The following is a 15086-nucleotide window of genomic DNA, read 5'->3' on the forward strand; positions in this document are numbered from 1 at the left end:
GCTGTAGGTGGGAGAAGGGCTGAGGGTGCCCTGGCAGTGAAGATCAGAGCCCGAGTCTGAGATGTGCCAGGTGCCCTAAGAGCATCCTGAAGGGTGGACAAGGGACAAGGAGGGGTCCCGCCCAGCCCTTAGAGCATCCTGACGGTGGACAGGGACAAGGAGGGGTCCTGCCCAGACCGGGCTGCTCACCAGCCTCAGGCTCTGGCTCCTCAGCTCCCAGTTGCCCTTCTCCAGCTGCTCCGTCTGCTCCCTCAACTGCTGGTTGTGAGCCGAGATCTCCTTCTGCGCTTGGATCAGGTCGTTGTAGGTCAGCGCCTTCACTCCCAGCTGAGGACACACCACGGCCCAGGTGGGCACTCACGGGGCCATGTGCAGACCTTCCCTCGTTTTCTTTGATGCGGACCACTTTTAAAGATTTTACTGAACTTGTTACAATATTCCTTCTGTTTTATGTTTTTGGTTTTTTGGCCGCAAGGCATTCGAGATCTTAGTTCCCTGCTCAGGGATCAAAACCGTGGCCCCTGCACTGGAGGGCAAAGTCTCAACCACTGAACCCTAGGCAGTCCCGGGAGCTGCCCTCTGACCGCCCCAGGCTCCAGGCCTCCTGTGAGGGAGACTTTCAGAGTCAGAAGCACTGGAAGGGCAACAGTTCACCTGGATATCAGCTGTCTGGGCTGGGGTCCCGCCCCCCTCACCTGCCTGCCCACCCGCCTGCCCATAGCTCAGCACTGGGGGTCATGTGCAAGGCCCCCCGGTAGCCAGGCAGGGACCAGTCTACCTCGTCCAGTTTCTGCTGGAAGAGCCTCTTGATCTCCTCCTTCTGAGCTTGGCAGTGGCCAAATAGCTGCTGCGCTGCGCCTAGCAACCGGGCATTCTTCTCCTGCAGGGCAAGGCCGATGAGAGCAAGGACCATGGCAGGGGCGAGGTGCGGGAAAACGCAAGCAGACTGGCCAGACCCCCATAAGGGCTTCACCCCAGAACGTGGTGCCATATAGCGATGGCTTGAGGTCCTGTTTATGAGGATCACGGGACCTTATGCTGCCCACCCTCCAGAGAGCCATGCCCACGCTGGGCCTGACTGAGGCTGCGGGGGACACGTCCAGGCTGAGGGCCCCCTAGATGCCTCTCAGCATGGGGGACACTGTCCCCAGATGAGGACGCCTCAGCCATCGCAGCAGGGCCCGGGCCAGCTGCAACCATGGGGCCATCGGGCCCTGAGGTGGGGGATGAGTGGCCCCCACCCTCCCGGGAACTTGGCTGGCAGCATGGGGGCCGCACCTTCTCCTGGTCCAGGAGCTGCTGCAGGCTGGCCTTGTACTGAGGGGTCTTCGTGTATGCCAGGAACTGTAGGTACTGAATCCTGAAGGACTCTGCAAGGAGAGAACAGACTGGATGTCAACACAGGAAGCTTCCCGCCGAGGCTCAAGGCAGGGGTCGGGTTCATGAACACATGCAGGCCCCACAGGGTTTTGGTGGGGCCGGAGCTCTGCCCCCACCTGGGGTCGCCCCCTCCTGGGGCCCCTCGAAGCTCCTGCCATCACCAGCCCATGTTTCCTTTCTCCCACACGTGTGGCTCTGGTTGGCTAATCTGCCAGTTTTCTTGGTAAACATATGCTACTGCTGTTGAGAAAACTAATAGCTCCCAAGGTTGTAAAGGGTTTCCTTCACCCAGCTTCTAGAGCTGAGTGATCTCAACGCAGCCCACCCTTGCCCATGAGTGTGAGCTCAAGTTGGCAGAACGGGGTCTGATCCCGCGGGATCTCAGCACCATGGACACGGAGGCCATCCTCTAGAGGGGTGGAGCTGCCTCCCTGGCCCACTCACTCAATGCCAGGAGCCCCCAGGGTGGCCCAGTGTTCCCTGGGGCAGAACCTTAGCCTCAGACCACCACATGGGCCCTGGTGATCCCAGAACCCAGGAGTCCCCTGGCAGGATGAGCCTGAGCCCTGGAGGTGGTGTGCTCGGCTGCACAGCATGGGGTTCCTGTTGGGATGTAGACCAGCTGCTGCTCACCCTCCCTGACCCATGGGCCCGGCTGGTGCTCACCTAGCAGCCTGTGCAGTGCGGGCGGGGTGGGTGCCAGCAGCAGCTGCTCGGGGGTAGGCCGCTGCACGCTGGGAGGTAGCTGGTAGAATGGGCTGTGAGGTGGCCTGTGCGCGTCTGCGGGGACACAGCAGTGGTCACAACTCCATAAATGGGGCCTGGAAGGCCACTACAGAGCCCCCAGTGCCCCAACAACAGGACTCAACACAATTCCCACAGCCCCAACCACCAGATGCTGAGCTGTACATGCTCGTGACCTGGCCACTCACTCTGAGCCAAGCCTCCTGCCAGGACCAGGAGTGTGGGAAGCCAAGGCCCTAGGACCTGCTCCCGGGCAGATGGCTGGGTCCTCATGGCTGGGTCAAGCTGACCACACTAATGGCCCAGGGGACCCCTGAGGTGGTTCCTCCCTCAGGTGGAACCTCCCTCAGGTGGAACCTCCCTCAGGAAGGCTGAGCTTGGGCGTACCCACACAGCACGCCCACGACAGTGGCACAGCAGCTTCTGCCCGAGGACCCCACGGCACTCACTCCCGGGATCCCACAGCACGGGGGCGGGGCTCACCCTGCGGCAAGGGGGAGGCCGCTCGTGACGCGGTCTGGGCGTGCAGCAGGTCCAGTGAGCTCTGGGTCTTCTTGGGCTTGCGCTCGGGGTTGGTGGCACTCATCTTCTTGGGGCGCCCACGCTTCCGACCCACCATCTTCCGGCCCTTCTTGTTCAGCTTCTTCTTCCGGGCCTTGGAGGGAGATGGCTTCTTGACAGTGGCCGTCCCGGCTTTCTCCTCCTCAGCACCAGAGTCCTGGTGGAAACCCACATGAAGGACTGGCCAGAGGTGTGGGCTCTGAGAGCGGCCTGGCTCCCTCCCCGACCAGAGTGGGGGCTCACCACGGGGGTGTCCGCCGGCACAGCTGCCTTGCTCTCGGGCACCTTGGTGGGCGTGGTTGTGTTGCTCTTGTTCTCCCGCTGCTGCCGGCGCCGAGCTGCCTCTTGTTCCTCCTGGTGGGCAGGCAGGGGGCATCTCCTGAAGTTCAGGCACTGAGGGGACCCCCCCTGCCTCCAGGGGCCCCACAGCTCAGGCTCCCAGGGGTGGTCAGCCAGGTTCTGCTCATCTGCACCCTTGATGATGGTGCAAGGAAAAACAACACCCACACCCCGTCTCTGCCAGGACCCCAGCGGCCTTCAGATCACAAGGAAAAGTTATTGAAGGCAGAGCCTGGGTGCAGAGTGAGGAGCTGCTGGACGGCCTGGCCTGGCCTCCCTGAGGTCCCCACAGCTGCTTCCCCACTTGGGGGTGTTCTGTCCATGAAGAGGACTGAGGGACACCCTGGGTCACCAGCAGGGAGTATAGTGCTGCCCATGAAGCCATTCTGTCTTGGATGGGGTGGTAGTCCCCACACTGTGACCTGAGGTCCTATCATGGTAGGAGGGGCCCGGGTTGGGGGCTCCTCCAGGCTCACAGGCTCGTCTGAGCCTCCAAAGAGAAAGATGCTGGGACACTGGGACACACATCCCACAAGGTTCAGGGACAAACTGACAGAGACCAAGGGGCAGCAAAACGTTTCAAAATGTTAACTATTTTCAACCTATTATCAACCTATTTTCCCCCAAATTGTTGAAACTGCTCAAGTCAAAGCTGTCACAGCCAGGGGCCCCTGGTGCCCAGGCCCGAATCCAGACCCTCAGACCGGTCCCTTGGGCCCTGGTCAGCAGCAACCAGGCTTGTAGGTCAAGGGCAAACAGACAAACTTACCCTGAGTTTTGGATTTTTTAGACTAGAAAAATAGTTTTCAAGCTAAAAATGGAAAAGAAAAAGTTTCATTAGCGGTGGAAAATCCTGCAAGATGAAAGCCATATTCCAGACCCACCAATCCCAGGCAGTGACGTGCCCAGGGAAAACGCGCCGGACCCCGGTGGTCCGGGTGGGAGTACAACCTCTGCCCCCACCCCAGGTTAGCTGAGAGGCAGGGCAGGGGCGCTCGGGCACCACTCACTATGGTGCGGTCGATGGTGTGCAGGTAGTAGGAGACTGGCTTCCCCGTCCATGACACCGAGCCTTTTAGCGGCGACAGCTCCACGACGCGCATGATGGTGCCGATGTCTGTGCACAATGGGCCCATGGGTCAGGGGACGCCTGGGAGTCCCAACCACCAGCCTGGGAGGTGCCCATGGCCCTCCCTCCCCCAGGCCCTCAGCCAAGGATGAGGGTGGGGACAAGCCCGCAGCGTGGGCTCTGAAAGTCTCGGAGTCCAATGAGACAGCCAGGGCGGCTGCAAGGATGCCCAGGCCCTGTACATGCCCCCAAGGGGCGCTGTCACTCTCCCATGGGACCCGAGACTCTCACCCCTATAGCCCTGACCAGGGCTATGTCTGGGGACATCAGGGGCTGTCACATGGGGGATCCTGCATGGAGTGAGTGGAGCTGGGCCCAGGATGCCCCCAGGTCACCTCTGCTGGCGGGGATCCTGCTTTAAGTCGCTGCAGGTCCTGACAATCAGACATGTTAAGAATCTGGCAACACAAGCGTTCTTACCACTCAAGTTTCTACTGTTTATTCTGAAGTTCAGAGGCGCAAAGGGCTTCGAGGACACGATTCTGCCACCTGGAAAACAGAGAGGGATCAGCGCCGCCCTGAGGACACCAGCACGCGATGCAAACAAGAGCCTGATGACATCAGAGCAGAGGGGTGCAAAAGCGTCCACAAAAAGAGCCCCCGGCACCCAGAAGCGAGGACACACTGTGAGTCCGTCATCTGCTCCCAGTGAGAGCCAAACTAAGCGGCATCTGAGTGCCCTGGCCTGGAGCACTGACTGCCTTCCTGCAAAGGTGCTCACAGCCCCACAGCCCTGGGGCTCGGGGTGGGCCAGCTGGGGTCCTCCACACTGTCTGCACTATGCAGCTGAGCCAGACCAGAACCAGCCCTGAACCATACTAACAGACAAAGCCTGAGGGAGACCTGGGCCCTGACCCACACAGACAGAACTTGAGGAGAAGCGGGTCCTGATCTACACAAACAGAACCTGAGGAGAACCGGGTCCTGATCCACACAGACAGAACCTGAGGAGAACCGGGTCCTGATCCACACAAACAGGATCTGAGGAGAACCAGATCCTGATCCAGACAGACAGAACATGAGGAGAACGGGCCCTGATCCACACAGACAGGATCTGAGGAGAACCGGATCCTGATCCACACAGACAGAACATGAGGAGATCTGGGTCCTGATCCACACAGACAGAACATGAGGAGAACCGGGTCCTGATCCACACAGACAGAACCCGAGGAGAACCGGGTCCTGATCCACACAGACAGAACCCGAGGAGAACCGGATCCTGATCCACACAGACAGAACCCGAGGAGAACCAGATCCTGATCCACACAGACAGGACCCGAGGAGAACCGGATCCTGATCCACACAGACAGGACCTGAGGAGAACTGGGCTCTGATCCACACAGACAGAACCCAAGGAGAACCGGGTCCTGATCCACATAGAGAGAACCCAAGGAGAACCGGATCCTGATCTACACAGACAGGATCTGAGAAGAACTGGGTCCTGATCCACACAGACAGAACCCGAGGAGAACTGGGCCCTGATCCACACAGAACCCAAGGAGAACCGGGCCCTGATCCACACAGACAGAACATGAGGAGAACCGGGCCCTGATCCACACAGACAGAACATGAGGAGAACCGGGTCCTGATCCACACAGACAGAACACGAGGAAAACCGGACGCTGATTCACACAGACAAGATCTGAGGAGAACAAGGCCCTGATCCAGAGAGACAGAACCCGAGGAGAACCGGGCCCTGATCCACACAGACAGAACCCGAGGAGAATCAGGGGTTGACCCCACACAGCGATAATGGGAATGGTTCAAGTCAGAAATGGCTACACAGCAAAGTTTTTCCAGTGAAGTCCTGGCATGCATGCAAATCACTGCAGAGAAAAGAATAAACCACAAGGACTCGAAGCCTATGCAGAGAGATCACTGTGACTGGTGATGTTACCTTCAGAGCACAAAAGCTTCCCCCTACCCTGTATGAAACGCTGTCTCTAAATGCATCAATGCAAGAAGGACTGAAACTGTCCAGTGTAAGAAATAAAGAACCAAGAATAAATGTCAAAGAGGAGCTTCCCTGATGGCTCAGTTTTTAAGAATCTGCCTGTCAACTCAGGCGACATGGGTTCAATCCCTGGTCCACGAGGAACCCAAGTGCCACGGAGCAACTAAGCCCATGTACCACAACTACTGAGCATGTGCTCTGGAGCCAGTGCTCTGCAACAAGAGAATCCAAAGCATTGAGAAGCCTGCACAGCACAACTAGAAATTAGCCCCCGCTGGCCACAATTAGAGAAAAGTCTGTGCAGCAGAAAAGACTCAACACGGACAAAATACATAAACTTACCAAAAAGAAGTGAAAGAAATATGTTACCAGGAAAGTGGAGTGGTCAGGATGAGCCCCTCAGCACATGCTCACATGCTCCTGACTGTCCAGGCACAAAGAGCACCCCAGCAGCAGCCTGGCCTCTGGCACCCCGTGAGGAGGCGGTGATGACAGGTCCCCGGCCAGCTGGGTGCACATTTAAGCAGCCACTGTGGCCAGAGTCTGGGGGCTCCCCCAGGCATCGTGGGGGCGTCTGAAGAGCAGGGCCGGGGAGTGGGAGGGAGTGAAGCCCACACGTTCCAGGATGCTTTAATTAGAAAGCCCAAGCAAGTTTTCAGGGCCAACAGGATATGCTGAGAGGACTTTTGTGGGCATGTCACTGCAGGGCCACAGATTCCAGGTGACAGGAGGGCCTGGTAGGCAGTCCCACTCCCACCAGGGGCCAGGAGCCAAGCATGTGTGACACCCGAGAACTCAGGACATGGGGTGCAGAGGGCAAGATTAAGCAGACCGTGAGGAACCAGTGCACCCCAGGTGACATTCCATAAGACAACGATTCAGGATGCCCAGTGGGCAGTGTCCAAATGGAGGGGCTGTGCCCCGAGGCCCAAAGGCTACAAAATGGGACCCCACAGCCAGATAGATGCCTGGGCCAGCTAGGAGGATGGCAAATCAAGCTCTTCTCTGGGTGGAGCCTGGGGCTGGGGGAAGGCACTCACTCCCATAAACCATCAGGAGCGACCCCTGCTGCACGCTCAGGCTTGTCCTCACCTGCACACGCATGCAAACACATGCAGCTGGCAGTGCTGAGGGCAGCTGGAAACTGCTTCTATGCTGGGTGATCTTTTCAACTCTCTGTCCGCTTGACATGTTTCATGATGAAACATGGAGGACCTACCCTGCTTCTCTCCCAGCCACGGACCTCAGGAGGACATGGGGGTCTCCCTGGAGCCTCGGGGACAGGGACGTGGGGGATGAGGGAGGCAGGGCAGGGTGCCCGCCCGTGTGAGGCGAGGCCTCCCTCCAGGACAGGGGACTCCTGCTGTCCTGGGTCACGACTGGAAAAGCTCTTCCATCCCCACTTCCTGAACATGCCAGACCTGCTCTCCTACCCTGAGCCAGAGCTCAACTCCCCAGGGACCCAGCGGTGGTGATGAGAATACAAATGAACATCAGTCCTCATGGGTGTGATGCTCCACAGGCACCAGGATGCCCTGGGCACCGTGAAGGGATGCCCCATGGACTGCTGCACCTGAGCATCGCAAGACCATGATGCAGCTGCATCCCTGCTCCCTGTACCTTCAGTGGTCTGGAGGCTTCTCAGTCCCCACTTGGGGACAGCCCTGCTCAGGTTTGCCACAGGCTGGAGGAGGCGCTTGGGACACAAGAAGATCCAACAACCTGGCGTTTCCGAAGGGTGGCGAGGGGAGAGGAAGAGGTTGGGGAGAGGAGGGAGGGGAGTCCAGTGAGGTTAGCAGAGTCAGAAGCAAGAACTCGGCCTCAGCACCTTCCTCTCGGCCTCCATGTGGACTGTCAAGATCCCCCATGAGCTTCTAACCAGACACCATCAACACTCCCTCCATAAAACCACCCATGTTGCCCCAAGTCTGCACACTTTCACACACACAGGGAGCACACACCCTTCCTAAAGACTACATGAACTCTGACTCAGAATCAGAATGGAAGCTCAGCTTTCAAGCTCTCATGATCTCTCCCTCCAGAGCTGTGCCCAGCAGCCCCACAGCGATTCTGAGACTCAGAACTAGAGAGGTGAGGTCCCCTCCTGGGCGCATCTGGTCTCACCCGGCCTTGGGACAGAGAGTAACAGAGAGGGGGGAAGTGGCGGGGGGCTCCAGCCAGGCCTCAAGGGTCCAGACACGAGAAAGGCCTGAGCAAAGTCAAAGGGCTGGTCTGGGCAGCCCCAGCACCCCCAGGCTGAACTTCCACTTGGTCAAGTTCCAATATGAGACACACAGTTAAGTGCCCAGGACATCCTTGAACTAAGAAGTTACGCACTGTCCACGGGAAACCCAGATGATGTGGACAGCCTGCAACTCCCCTGCTAACCAGGTCCCCACCCGTTTCCCAGGCAGCTGCAAGCTCTGGCCTAAGCAGTGGTGGGGTCTGCTCTGTTCACTGCACATGCTGAGCTGGGAGGCACCCTGCCAGCAACCTAGGTGACATCAAGAAGGACAGACAAACCCCTCCCTCCCGCCCCCGAGGCCTTCCCACTGGGGCTGGATCAGAGGATGCTAGTCAGGACCCCAGCATACGTGATGAAGGCCTCTGCTACATGGCCCAAGCAGGACGGACACGGGACAGACGTGGGACGGACGTAGGATGGATGCAGAACGGATGCGCAGAGCAGGAGAGGGATACATTACCTTCCTTCATGTTTGCAAACCGCTCCTTCAGCTGGTGATCCACCTCAGGACCAAAGGCAAAGTTATTCACAAATACAACACTGCAAAACAATGCTCCAGTTGAGTGCCGGGTTCTGCGTGCACACGCACAGAGCTGCAGCGCCTCCACCGCAGCGCTGTCCGCACCTCCTCCGCAGCGGGGGCACGGGCTCAGGACCCACGGGGTGTGACGGCTGCCCTGGGTGCCGCCAACACAGACCCTGCAGCCAGGTCCCATGACAAGCAGGCTGCTGGCTCCCTGGGGAAGGCCTGCACCGACACGGGCATCCCTGAGGCTGGTGCATGGGCAGTACAAGCTGGGCCACATGAGCACACAGGGGTGAGGCTGCCTGGGCAGGAAGGCAGCACAGACCCATTGAGCTACACTTGGAAGGGAGCCCACCACCTGAGGGCCCAGCACAAAGTTTTTCTGAGGCGAGGCCTGGCCCAGGCTTCCCGTTTTTCCAATGTTCTCTGGCGTCTGAGGGCCTGAGAAGCTCTGCCTGCAGATGACCACCAGGCAGTCGGGGGCTCCTGCCCCACCCAGGGTCCCCCATCCCTTGGCCATCCTCTGTCCCCCGGCTCCTGTCCACATGGGGGATCCCCCCCAACCTGGGTTTCCCTCCTCATTTGAATGTGATAGAGTAGCCAGCTGCCTGCCGGCCCCAAGCTGCTCCTCCTCAATCTCGGCAAAAGGACAGTCACAGGGCCTGACCAGGGCGACGACACACTGACTGCTATGAGAGTGGCAGTGGGAGCCCTCAGCTGGTGGCTAAGCTCTCCCAGCCCCTACTTGGGAAAAAGAGCAGGGATGGTGAGGTTATGACGGGCAGAGCCCTGACAAGACTGGCTGGCTGCCAGGGTCTCAAGGGCACTGGCCAGGAGAGGGCATGAGCCAGGACAGAGCCTGGGCCGCTCTGACTGGGGTCACCTGCAAGGAGACAAGGCAGCTCTGAGGCCTGTGGAAGTGGGGATGAGGCCCCTCAGCACAGAGGAGCAGGTTGTAGGGGGACACCCTGACTGGAAGCAGAGTGCCAAGGGTGCCGTCTGGAGAGCTGGCAGAGCCCGGGGCCTTGAGGTTCTCCAGGCCAGGTGGACAGTAGGCAGCCAAGGCTGGGGAGTAGGCCCCTCAGCCAGCTCTTCCTCGCCATGACCATGACTGTGGAGCCCAGATACAGCTGCAGGGCCCCACAGGAAAGGCCCCACAGCAGCTGCAACGGAGTCACCACACTCAGACTGAGGGGGACACCTCAAGCCCGCATGTTTTCTCGAGAAAAGGGGGACAGTGTGCCCGCCTCAGGGAAGACGTCCTCACTGAGATCAAAGATGGGGTCAGACCTCTGTAAGCGAGAAGTTAATGACGGGGCTCAGGGCACCCTGCAACAAGCACATGTGGAAGGAAGGGGGAGGCGAGTGCGCAAGGTCAGAGAGAACGAGTGTGACCCCTTCCCCTGGTCAGAGCCAAGAGCGCGTGGCACACTCGCCCCTTGGTCACTGAGGCCCGGGGAGCCACTAGGTGTACGAGCACACGGCCCCATGGCCAGTGCCAGGAGGGTGCCGATCAGGCTCCAGCTCAAGGGACACAGAGGCGGGGCCCCCAGCAAGCTCAGGACAGGTGGCGGTGGCTGCTGCTGTCCAGCCCAGGGAGCCGGGGGGGCGGGGCCCTGTCTGCTGGTGTGACCCTCAGGGAGGGAAAGCCACATCGCCCCTGCCAGCCCGGCCCCTCGGCCCCACCCCCAGGCCCCGGCTGTACCTTGTGTTAGCAATCCGTTCTCTCCACTCCTCCGAGAGGAAGTCCCCCCTCTCCAGCTGAAAGGAGATAAGAGGGACAACCCATCACTTGGGGTCTCGCTGCCTCTGTGTCCCACCCCCGTCTGCCCCCCAAAAAGAGATGGAATGATCAGAGGCCCTGACTGGGAGGATTTGGAAGAGGCCAGGGTCACAGCCACAGGCTGACCATGCACGCGGACACAGCTGCTAGAGCACCGGAAAAGGTGCTGGAAAGTCCCAACGCCATGTCCACGCATGGCCAGCAGGGGGCACCTCAGGGTGACCGTGTGCCACAGAGCTGGACTGCAAGGGCTGTGACAGCATCAGGGCGCCCGGGTGCAGCCCAGCGCCCACCCACACTGCTGTGGGCGGTCTCCCCGTGCCGGGGGCATCCTGATGTTTCCAGTACTGCTCCCACTACTGTCTCCCTCAGAGGACTAATTTCATTTTGCCTTGAGGCCAAAGTGCATCTGAGACAACACAAGTCTCGTTAACCTCGTTGTCCAGAACTGTAACATTTCAGAAACCAAGAAATCTGATTTTATGATTCTTCAAAAAATGTTATCATCCGACTCCCAGTGTCCACCCACAGGAACATCCGCACACCTCTGTCCACGGAGCACAGGTGTGGACAGTGCACGTGTTGCTTGATGGACAAGCAGATACACACATATCCCCCCACACCCAGAAGCATTCCTCAGAAGCCCTGGCACTCGCTACCATGTGGATGGACCCTGAGAATATGATGTTCAGTGAGAGGCAAACACAGAAGAACACACAGGATGTGATTTCACTGATGGGAAATGTCCAGAACAGGCAAGTTCAGAGGCAGAGCACCTCGGGGGAGCAGGTGGGGGTGACTGCTGACGGGCCCCCGTCTGCACTCCCACCAGTGCCCTCAGGTGACCGGGAGGCCCTCCAGGCAGCAATGGGGTAGCACCACCCAGCAGAGGTCCTTCCAACGGGCAGCGCCCAGGCAGAGCAGCTGCGGGTTCAGCACCCTCCCTGCACACAGAAACCACCCAGCGTGGGAGGGGCCGAGCCTTGCTGGGCAGAAGAGAAGCGGCCATCCTAAAGGGTCCGGGAGCTGGCGGAGGGCTGTCCATGTCCAGGGCATCCATCTCTGGGTCTCCCAAGTTTGCCAATGCTCCCTGCACACAGCCCAGTGGGGCTGGGCACCGATTCAAGTTCAAAATCCTTGTGATGCTGTGCAGGAGAAATCTCATGCTGCAGGCCTAGGGCTGTGTCCTGGGGAGGGTGCTCAGCGTTCCCACACAGTCCGTGCAAACACCTCACATCCTCTTGGAGTCTGGGGTCTTGGCCACGGTAGGTAGCAACACCGGCATGACCGGCACCCAGAAAGAACTCTGGGAATGGGGTCTGTGTGAGCCCCCGGGGACCACACCTCCCCGGTGCCGTTACGTCTCATCTGGGCACGGGGTCTGTATGAGCCCCCCGGGGACTGCACGTCACTGGTGCTGTCACGTCCTGTCTGAGGGAGCTCAGCCCTACTAAAAGCTCATGCCTGGTCCTGGGACTCATCCACTGCCTCCTTCCTCTATTTGCTCTGTCCTGTCTCTAACACACCAATAGGTGAGGACAGCCGACTGCTGTGTCCCGGGCTCCCTCAAGCCCAGCCTAATGCAGCTCCTCTCTGTGGGGCTCACCCACCCAAGGAAAACCACTTAAGCCACAGCACCACTGCTCCGAGGTGGCCTCACGATCAAGGCAAGAAAACAGCCATTGTCCCACCCGCCTGGCCACCTGGCTACCTACCACCTCTTGGCACAGGCAGGCCATAATTGGTTGAAGACAGGGACTGACCGGGCCAGCTCTGTGTCGCTGGGGCCCACGTGCCCAAGTTAACAGTGACAGGAAGATAAGCACAGCCTTCCTGTCGCCCCCACTGAGGACTGTGACCGGCCCAGCTGGCCCAGACCTCCAGCTGCAGAGGAACGTGCGGGGAGGAGGGTCACGTATGGCCCCACCCCACACCGGCATGAGGGCTGCCCTGTGTGACCGCCCTTCCCCAACCAGGGAGACCCCCGGTGTGTCCCTGCTCCAGGTCGAGAACCAGACAGGGCAGGTGCAGGCCCCCTCACCACAGGCCTCCGCCTATGGCCACCACCCACACCACACGGCGCACATGCTCCCCCTGCAGAAAGCACTCCCTCCCGGGGGGCCCCGGGGAGGCCCCACCCAAAGCCACAGGGTGGGAGCCAGCGACAGTTGCCCCAGACTCAGTCACCCTGCCACCTGCCCTGGAACAGCCACAGGCTCAGAAGCAGTGCCCGACTGCCAGCCAGTCCCTCGGAGCTGCTGTGTGCTACAGCCACTGGAGGAGGGCAGGGCTCGTGCTCTGGGCGGCCTGTCAGCAGCACCAGATCCCTGCCAACCTGACTGCACCAGCCCGAGGGCAGCCTTGCCCACTGGGGTCCACGCTGCCACCTGGCTGGGGGCACGTCCTTCAGCGGCACTTCCTAGAACTACCTGCTTGTGCCAGGCCTGCCACCAGGCACCAATGGCATGCGGTCACTCAGACGTCCCCAGGCAAAGGGGCACCCTGACGTGCTGGGGACACAGGCAGAAGCCGGGCACAGAGAGGGCCCAGGGCTTCAACAGGAGGGGGGACCCAGGAGGAGGCTCCGGCGCCCGCAAGTAAACACACAGGCTAGGGTGTCTGTTGTCCCTCGTCTATCATCAAGTGATGGAGGCAGGACTCTGCCTGCTGACCAGGCACCTGCTCGAAGCCACACAGAACCTCGAGGAGGGCCTCCCCAGACCTAGCACGCAAGCTCCCGCCAAGTCCAGGCGTTGGGCCGGAGTTGTCACCACGCCTTCCTGGAGTGGGGCTGCCTGGACACCAGAGGCACTGCCGGCTGCCGCTCCAGACACAGCAGCCAAAGCCACGACTTAAGAGTCCTCAGAGCCAAGTTCTGCTCGCAGCCACCTCGTGGGGCCTAAGAGCAGGGCCCTGATGAGTGCCTGGCCTTCAGGAGGCAGAGAACAAGGTTTCCACGCAGGGGCCCCGCCAGTGCACCAGCTGACATGCTACCATCTCCCAATCACCCTCCTCTCACATTGCACTGCCTCCCGACATTGCCAAGAGAGGGGGCAGGGAGCAGCGACCCACCAGGCAGGCAGCCCACCAGCTTCACCCTCGCCTTGGCCTCCAGCCGTGGGTGTTGTGCCAGCAGCTAGAACCACACTGTGAATCAAGCACCGCAGGCTGCTGTGGGTCCACGGGGCATTCTGGGGACTGAATCAACCAGGCTTTTACATCACATGTTTCAACCATTTGGCCCTCTCATCAGAAGCAAGAAGCACTTTATAATTTTAAAGACCTGCGTTTTAGGAGGTTGTGCTGCTGCTGCTAACTCACTTCAGTCGTGTCCGACTTTGTGCGGCCCCATAGACGGCAGCCCTCCAGGCTCCCCTGTCCCTGGGATTCTCCAGGCAAGAACGCTGGAGTGGGTTGCCATATCCTTCTCCAATGCATGAAAGTGAAAAGTGAAAGTGAAGTCGCTCAGTGGTGTCCGACCCTTAGCGACCCCGTGGACTGCAGCCTTCCAGGCTCCTCCATCCATGGGATTTTCCAGGCAAGAGTATTGGAGTGGGGTGCCATCGCCTTCTCTGAGGAGGTTGTGAGGCCTTAGGAAAACGGCAAGCCATCCAGGAACTCTTATCAGCATACCAGTGGGACTGGGGACAGGACAGAAGTTTCTCGGAAACAGAAATGAACTGGACTAATTTCCCTCAGCCTGAGCAACAAACACTAGAAGACTGCAGGCGTGGGAGGACATGGGGGCCAGGGGTGACACCCCTCACCTTTCACCGAGGGGAAGAAACCTGTGAGAAACCCCACCAAGAGAAAGGGGAGGGGAGCTGGGCCCACACTGCAGATGGGCAAGTCCTGGCCCAGGGAAAGCAGGGAGAAGCAGAGGGTGATGGCTAACCTCCCGACATGGGGTCAGCATCACCTGGACGCCAAAGTCAGACTCAGGAGAGGAGGAAACCAGTATCCCCCTGGGCTGCAAATACCCACAACAAAAAGGAGCCATTCCCAAGGCCAGATGGGGTTGACCTCAGGCCTGGAAGGCTAGCTCAACCTTCAAATCTTCTATTCTATGGAGAAAAACGAAAACAATCAACAACCACAACAACAGTCACCCAGAAGTAATACCAGCAACTACAGCAAGGCTGCAGATAAAGGCCTCATCATCCGTTAACAGACCGCGTACGAAGTCAACGGCTCACCTCCTAGGCCGGAGAATGAGGCTGGAGGCCTGAAGCTACTGGACTCTGGGCTGACTCCCACGATGCTATCGTGGCAGGGCTGCTGAGAGCAGACCGGGGGTGGGGGTGGGGATGGGGGGGTGCCAGCGTGGAACGGAGGAGAGCAGAGCACCCACTGAGTATGGCCGCTGATGACACAACAGAGATGGCTCAGCAGAGAGGGGCAGTCTCTGCAGCAGATGGCATGGGA

General features: G+C 59.6%; 1 protein-coding gene across 8 annotated transcripts in view; it reads right to left on the minus strand.

The window, feature by feature from the left end:
• The window catches only part of DOT1L (DOT1 like histone lysine methyltransferase), a 54518-nt gene that overhangs the window by 13033 nt on the left and 26399 nt on the right, over positions 1-15086 (minus strand). For all 8 annotated transcript variants that reach the window (XR_003511908.1, XM_027547114.1, XM_027547113.1 and 5 more), the window contains 11 exons: positions 10584-10639; positions 8813-8892; positions 4574-4642; positions 4035-4141; positions 3794-3835; positions 2929-3039; positions 2608-2842; positions 2047-2160; positions 1279-1370; positions 779-880; positions 190-327 (listed from right to left, as the gene is read on the minus strand). Coding sequence is in view for 7 of the 8 variants with exons in the window: in XM_027547114.1 (XP_027402915.1) it covers positions 190-327; positions 779-880; positions 1279-1370; positions 2047-2160; positions 2608-2842; positions 2929-3039; positions 3794-3835; positions 4035-4141; positions 4574-4642; positions 8813-8892; positions 10584-10639 (1146 nt within the window). In the remaining variant the exon portion in view is untranslated. The remainder of the gene's footprint in view (positions 1-189; positions 328-778; positions 881-1278; positions 1371-2046; positions 2161-2607; positions 2843-2928; positions 3040-3793; positions 3836-4034; positions 4142-4573; positions 4643-8812; positions 8893-10583; positions 10640-15086) is intronic.

Source organism: Bos indicus x Bos taurus, chromosome 7 (assembly GCF_003369695.1).
Source record: "Bos indicus x Bos taurus breed Angus x Brahman F1 hybrid chromosome 7, Bos_hybrid_MaternalHap_v2.0, whole genome shotgun sequence".
NCBI classification, from domain to species: Eukaryota; Metazoa; Chordata; class Mammalia; order Artiodactyla; family Bovidae; genus Bos; species Bos indicus x Bos taurus.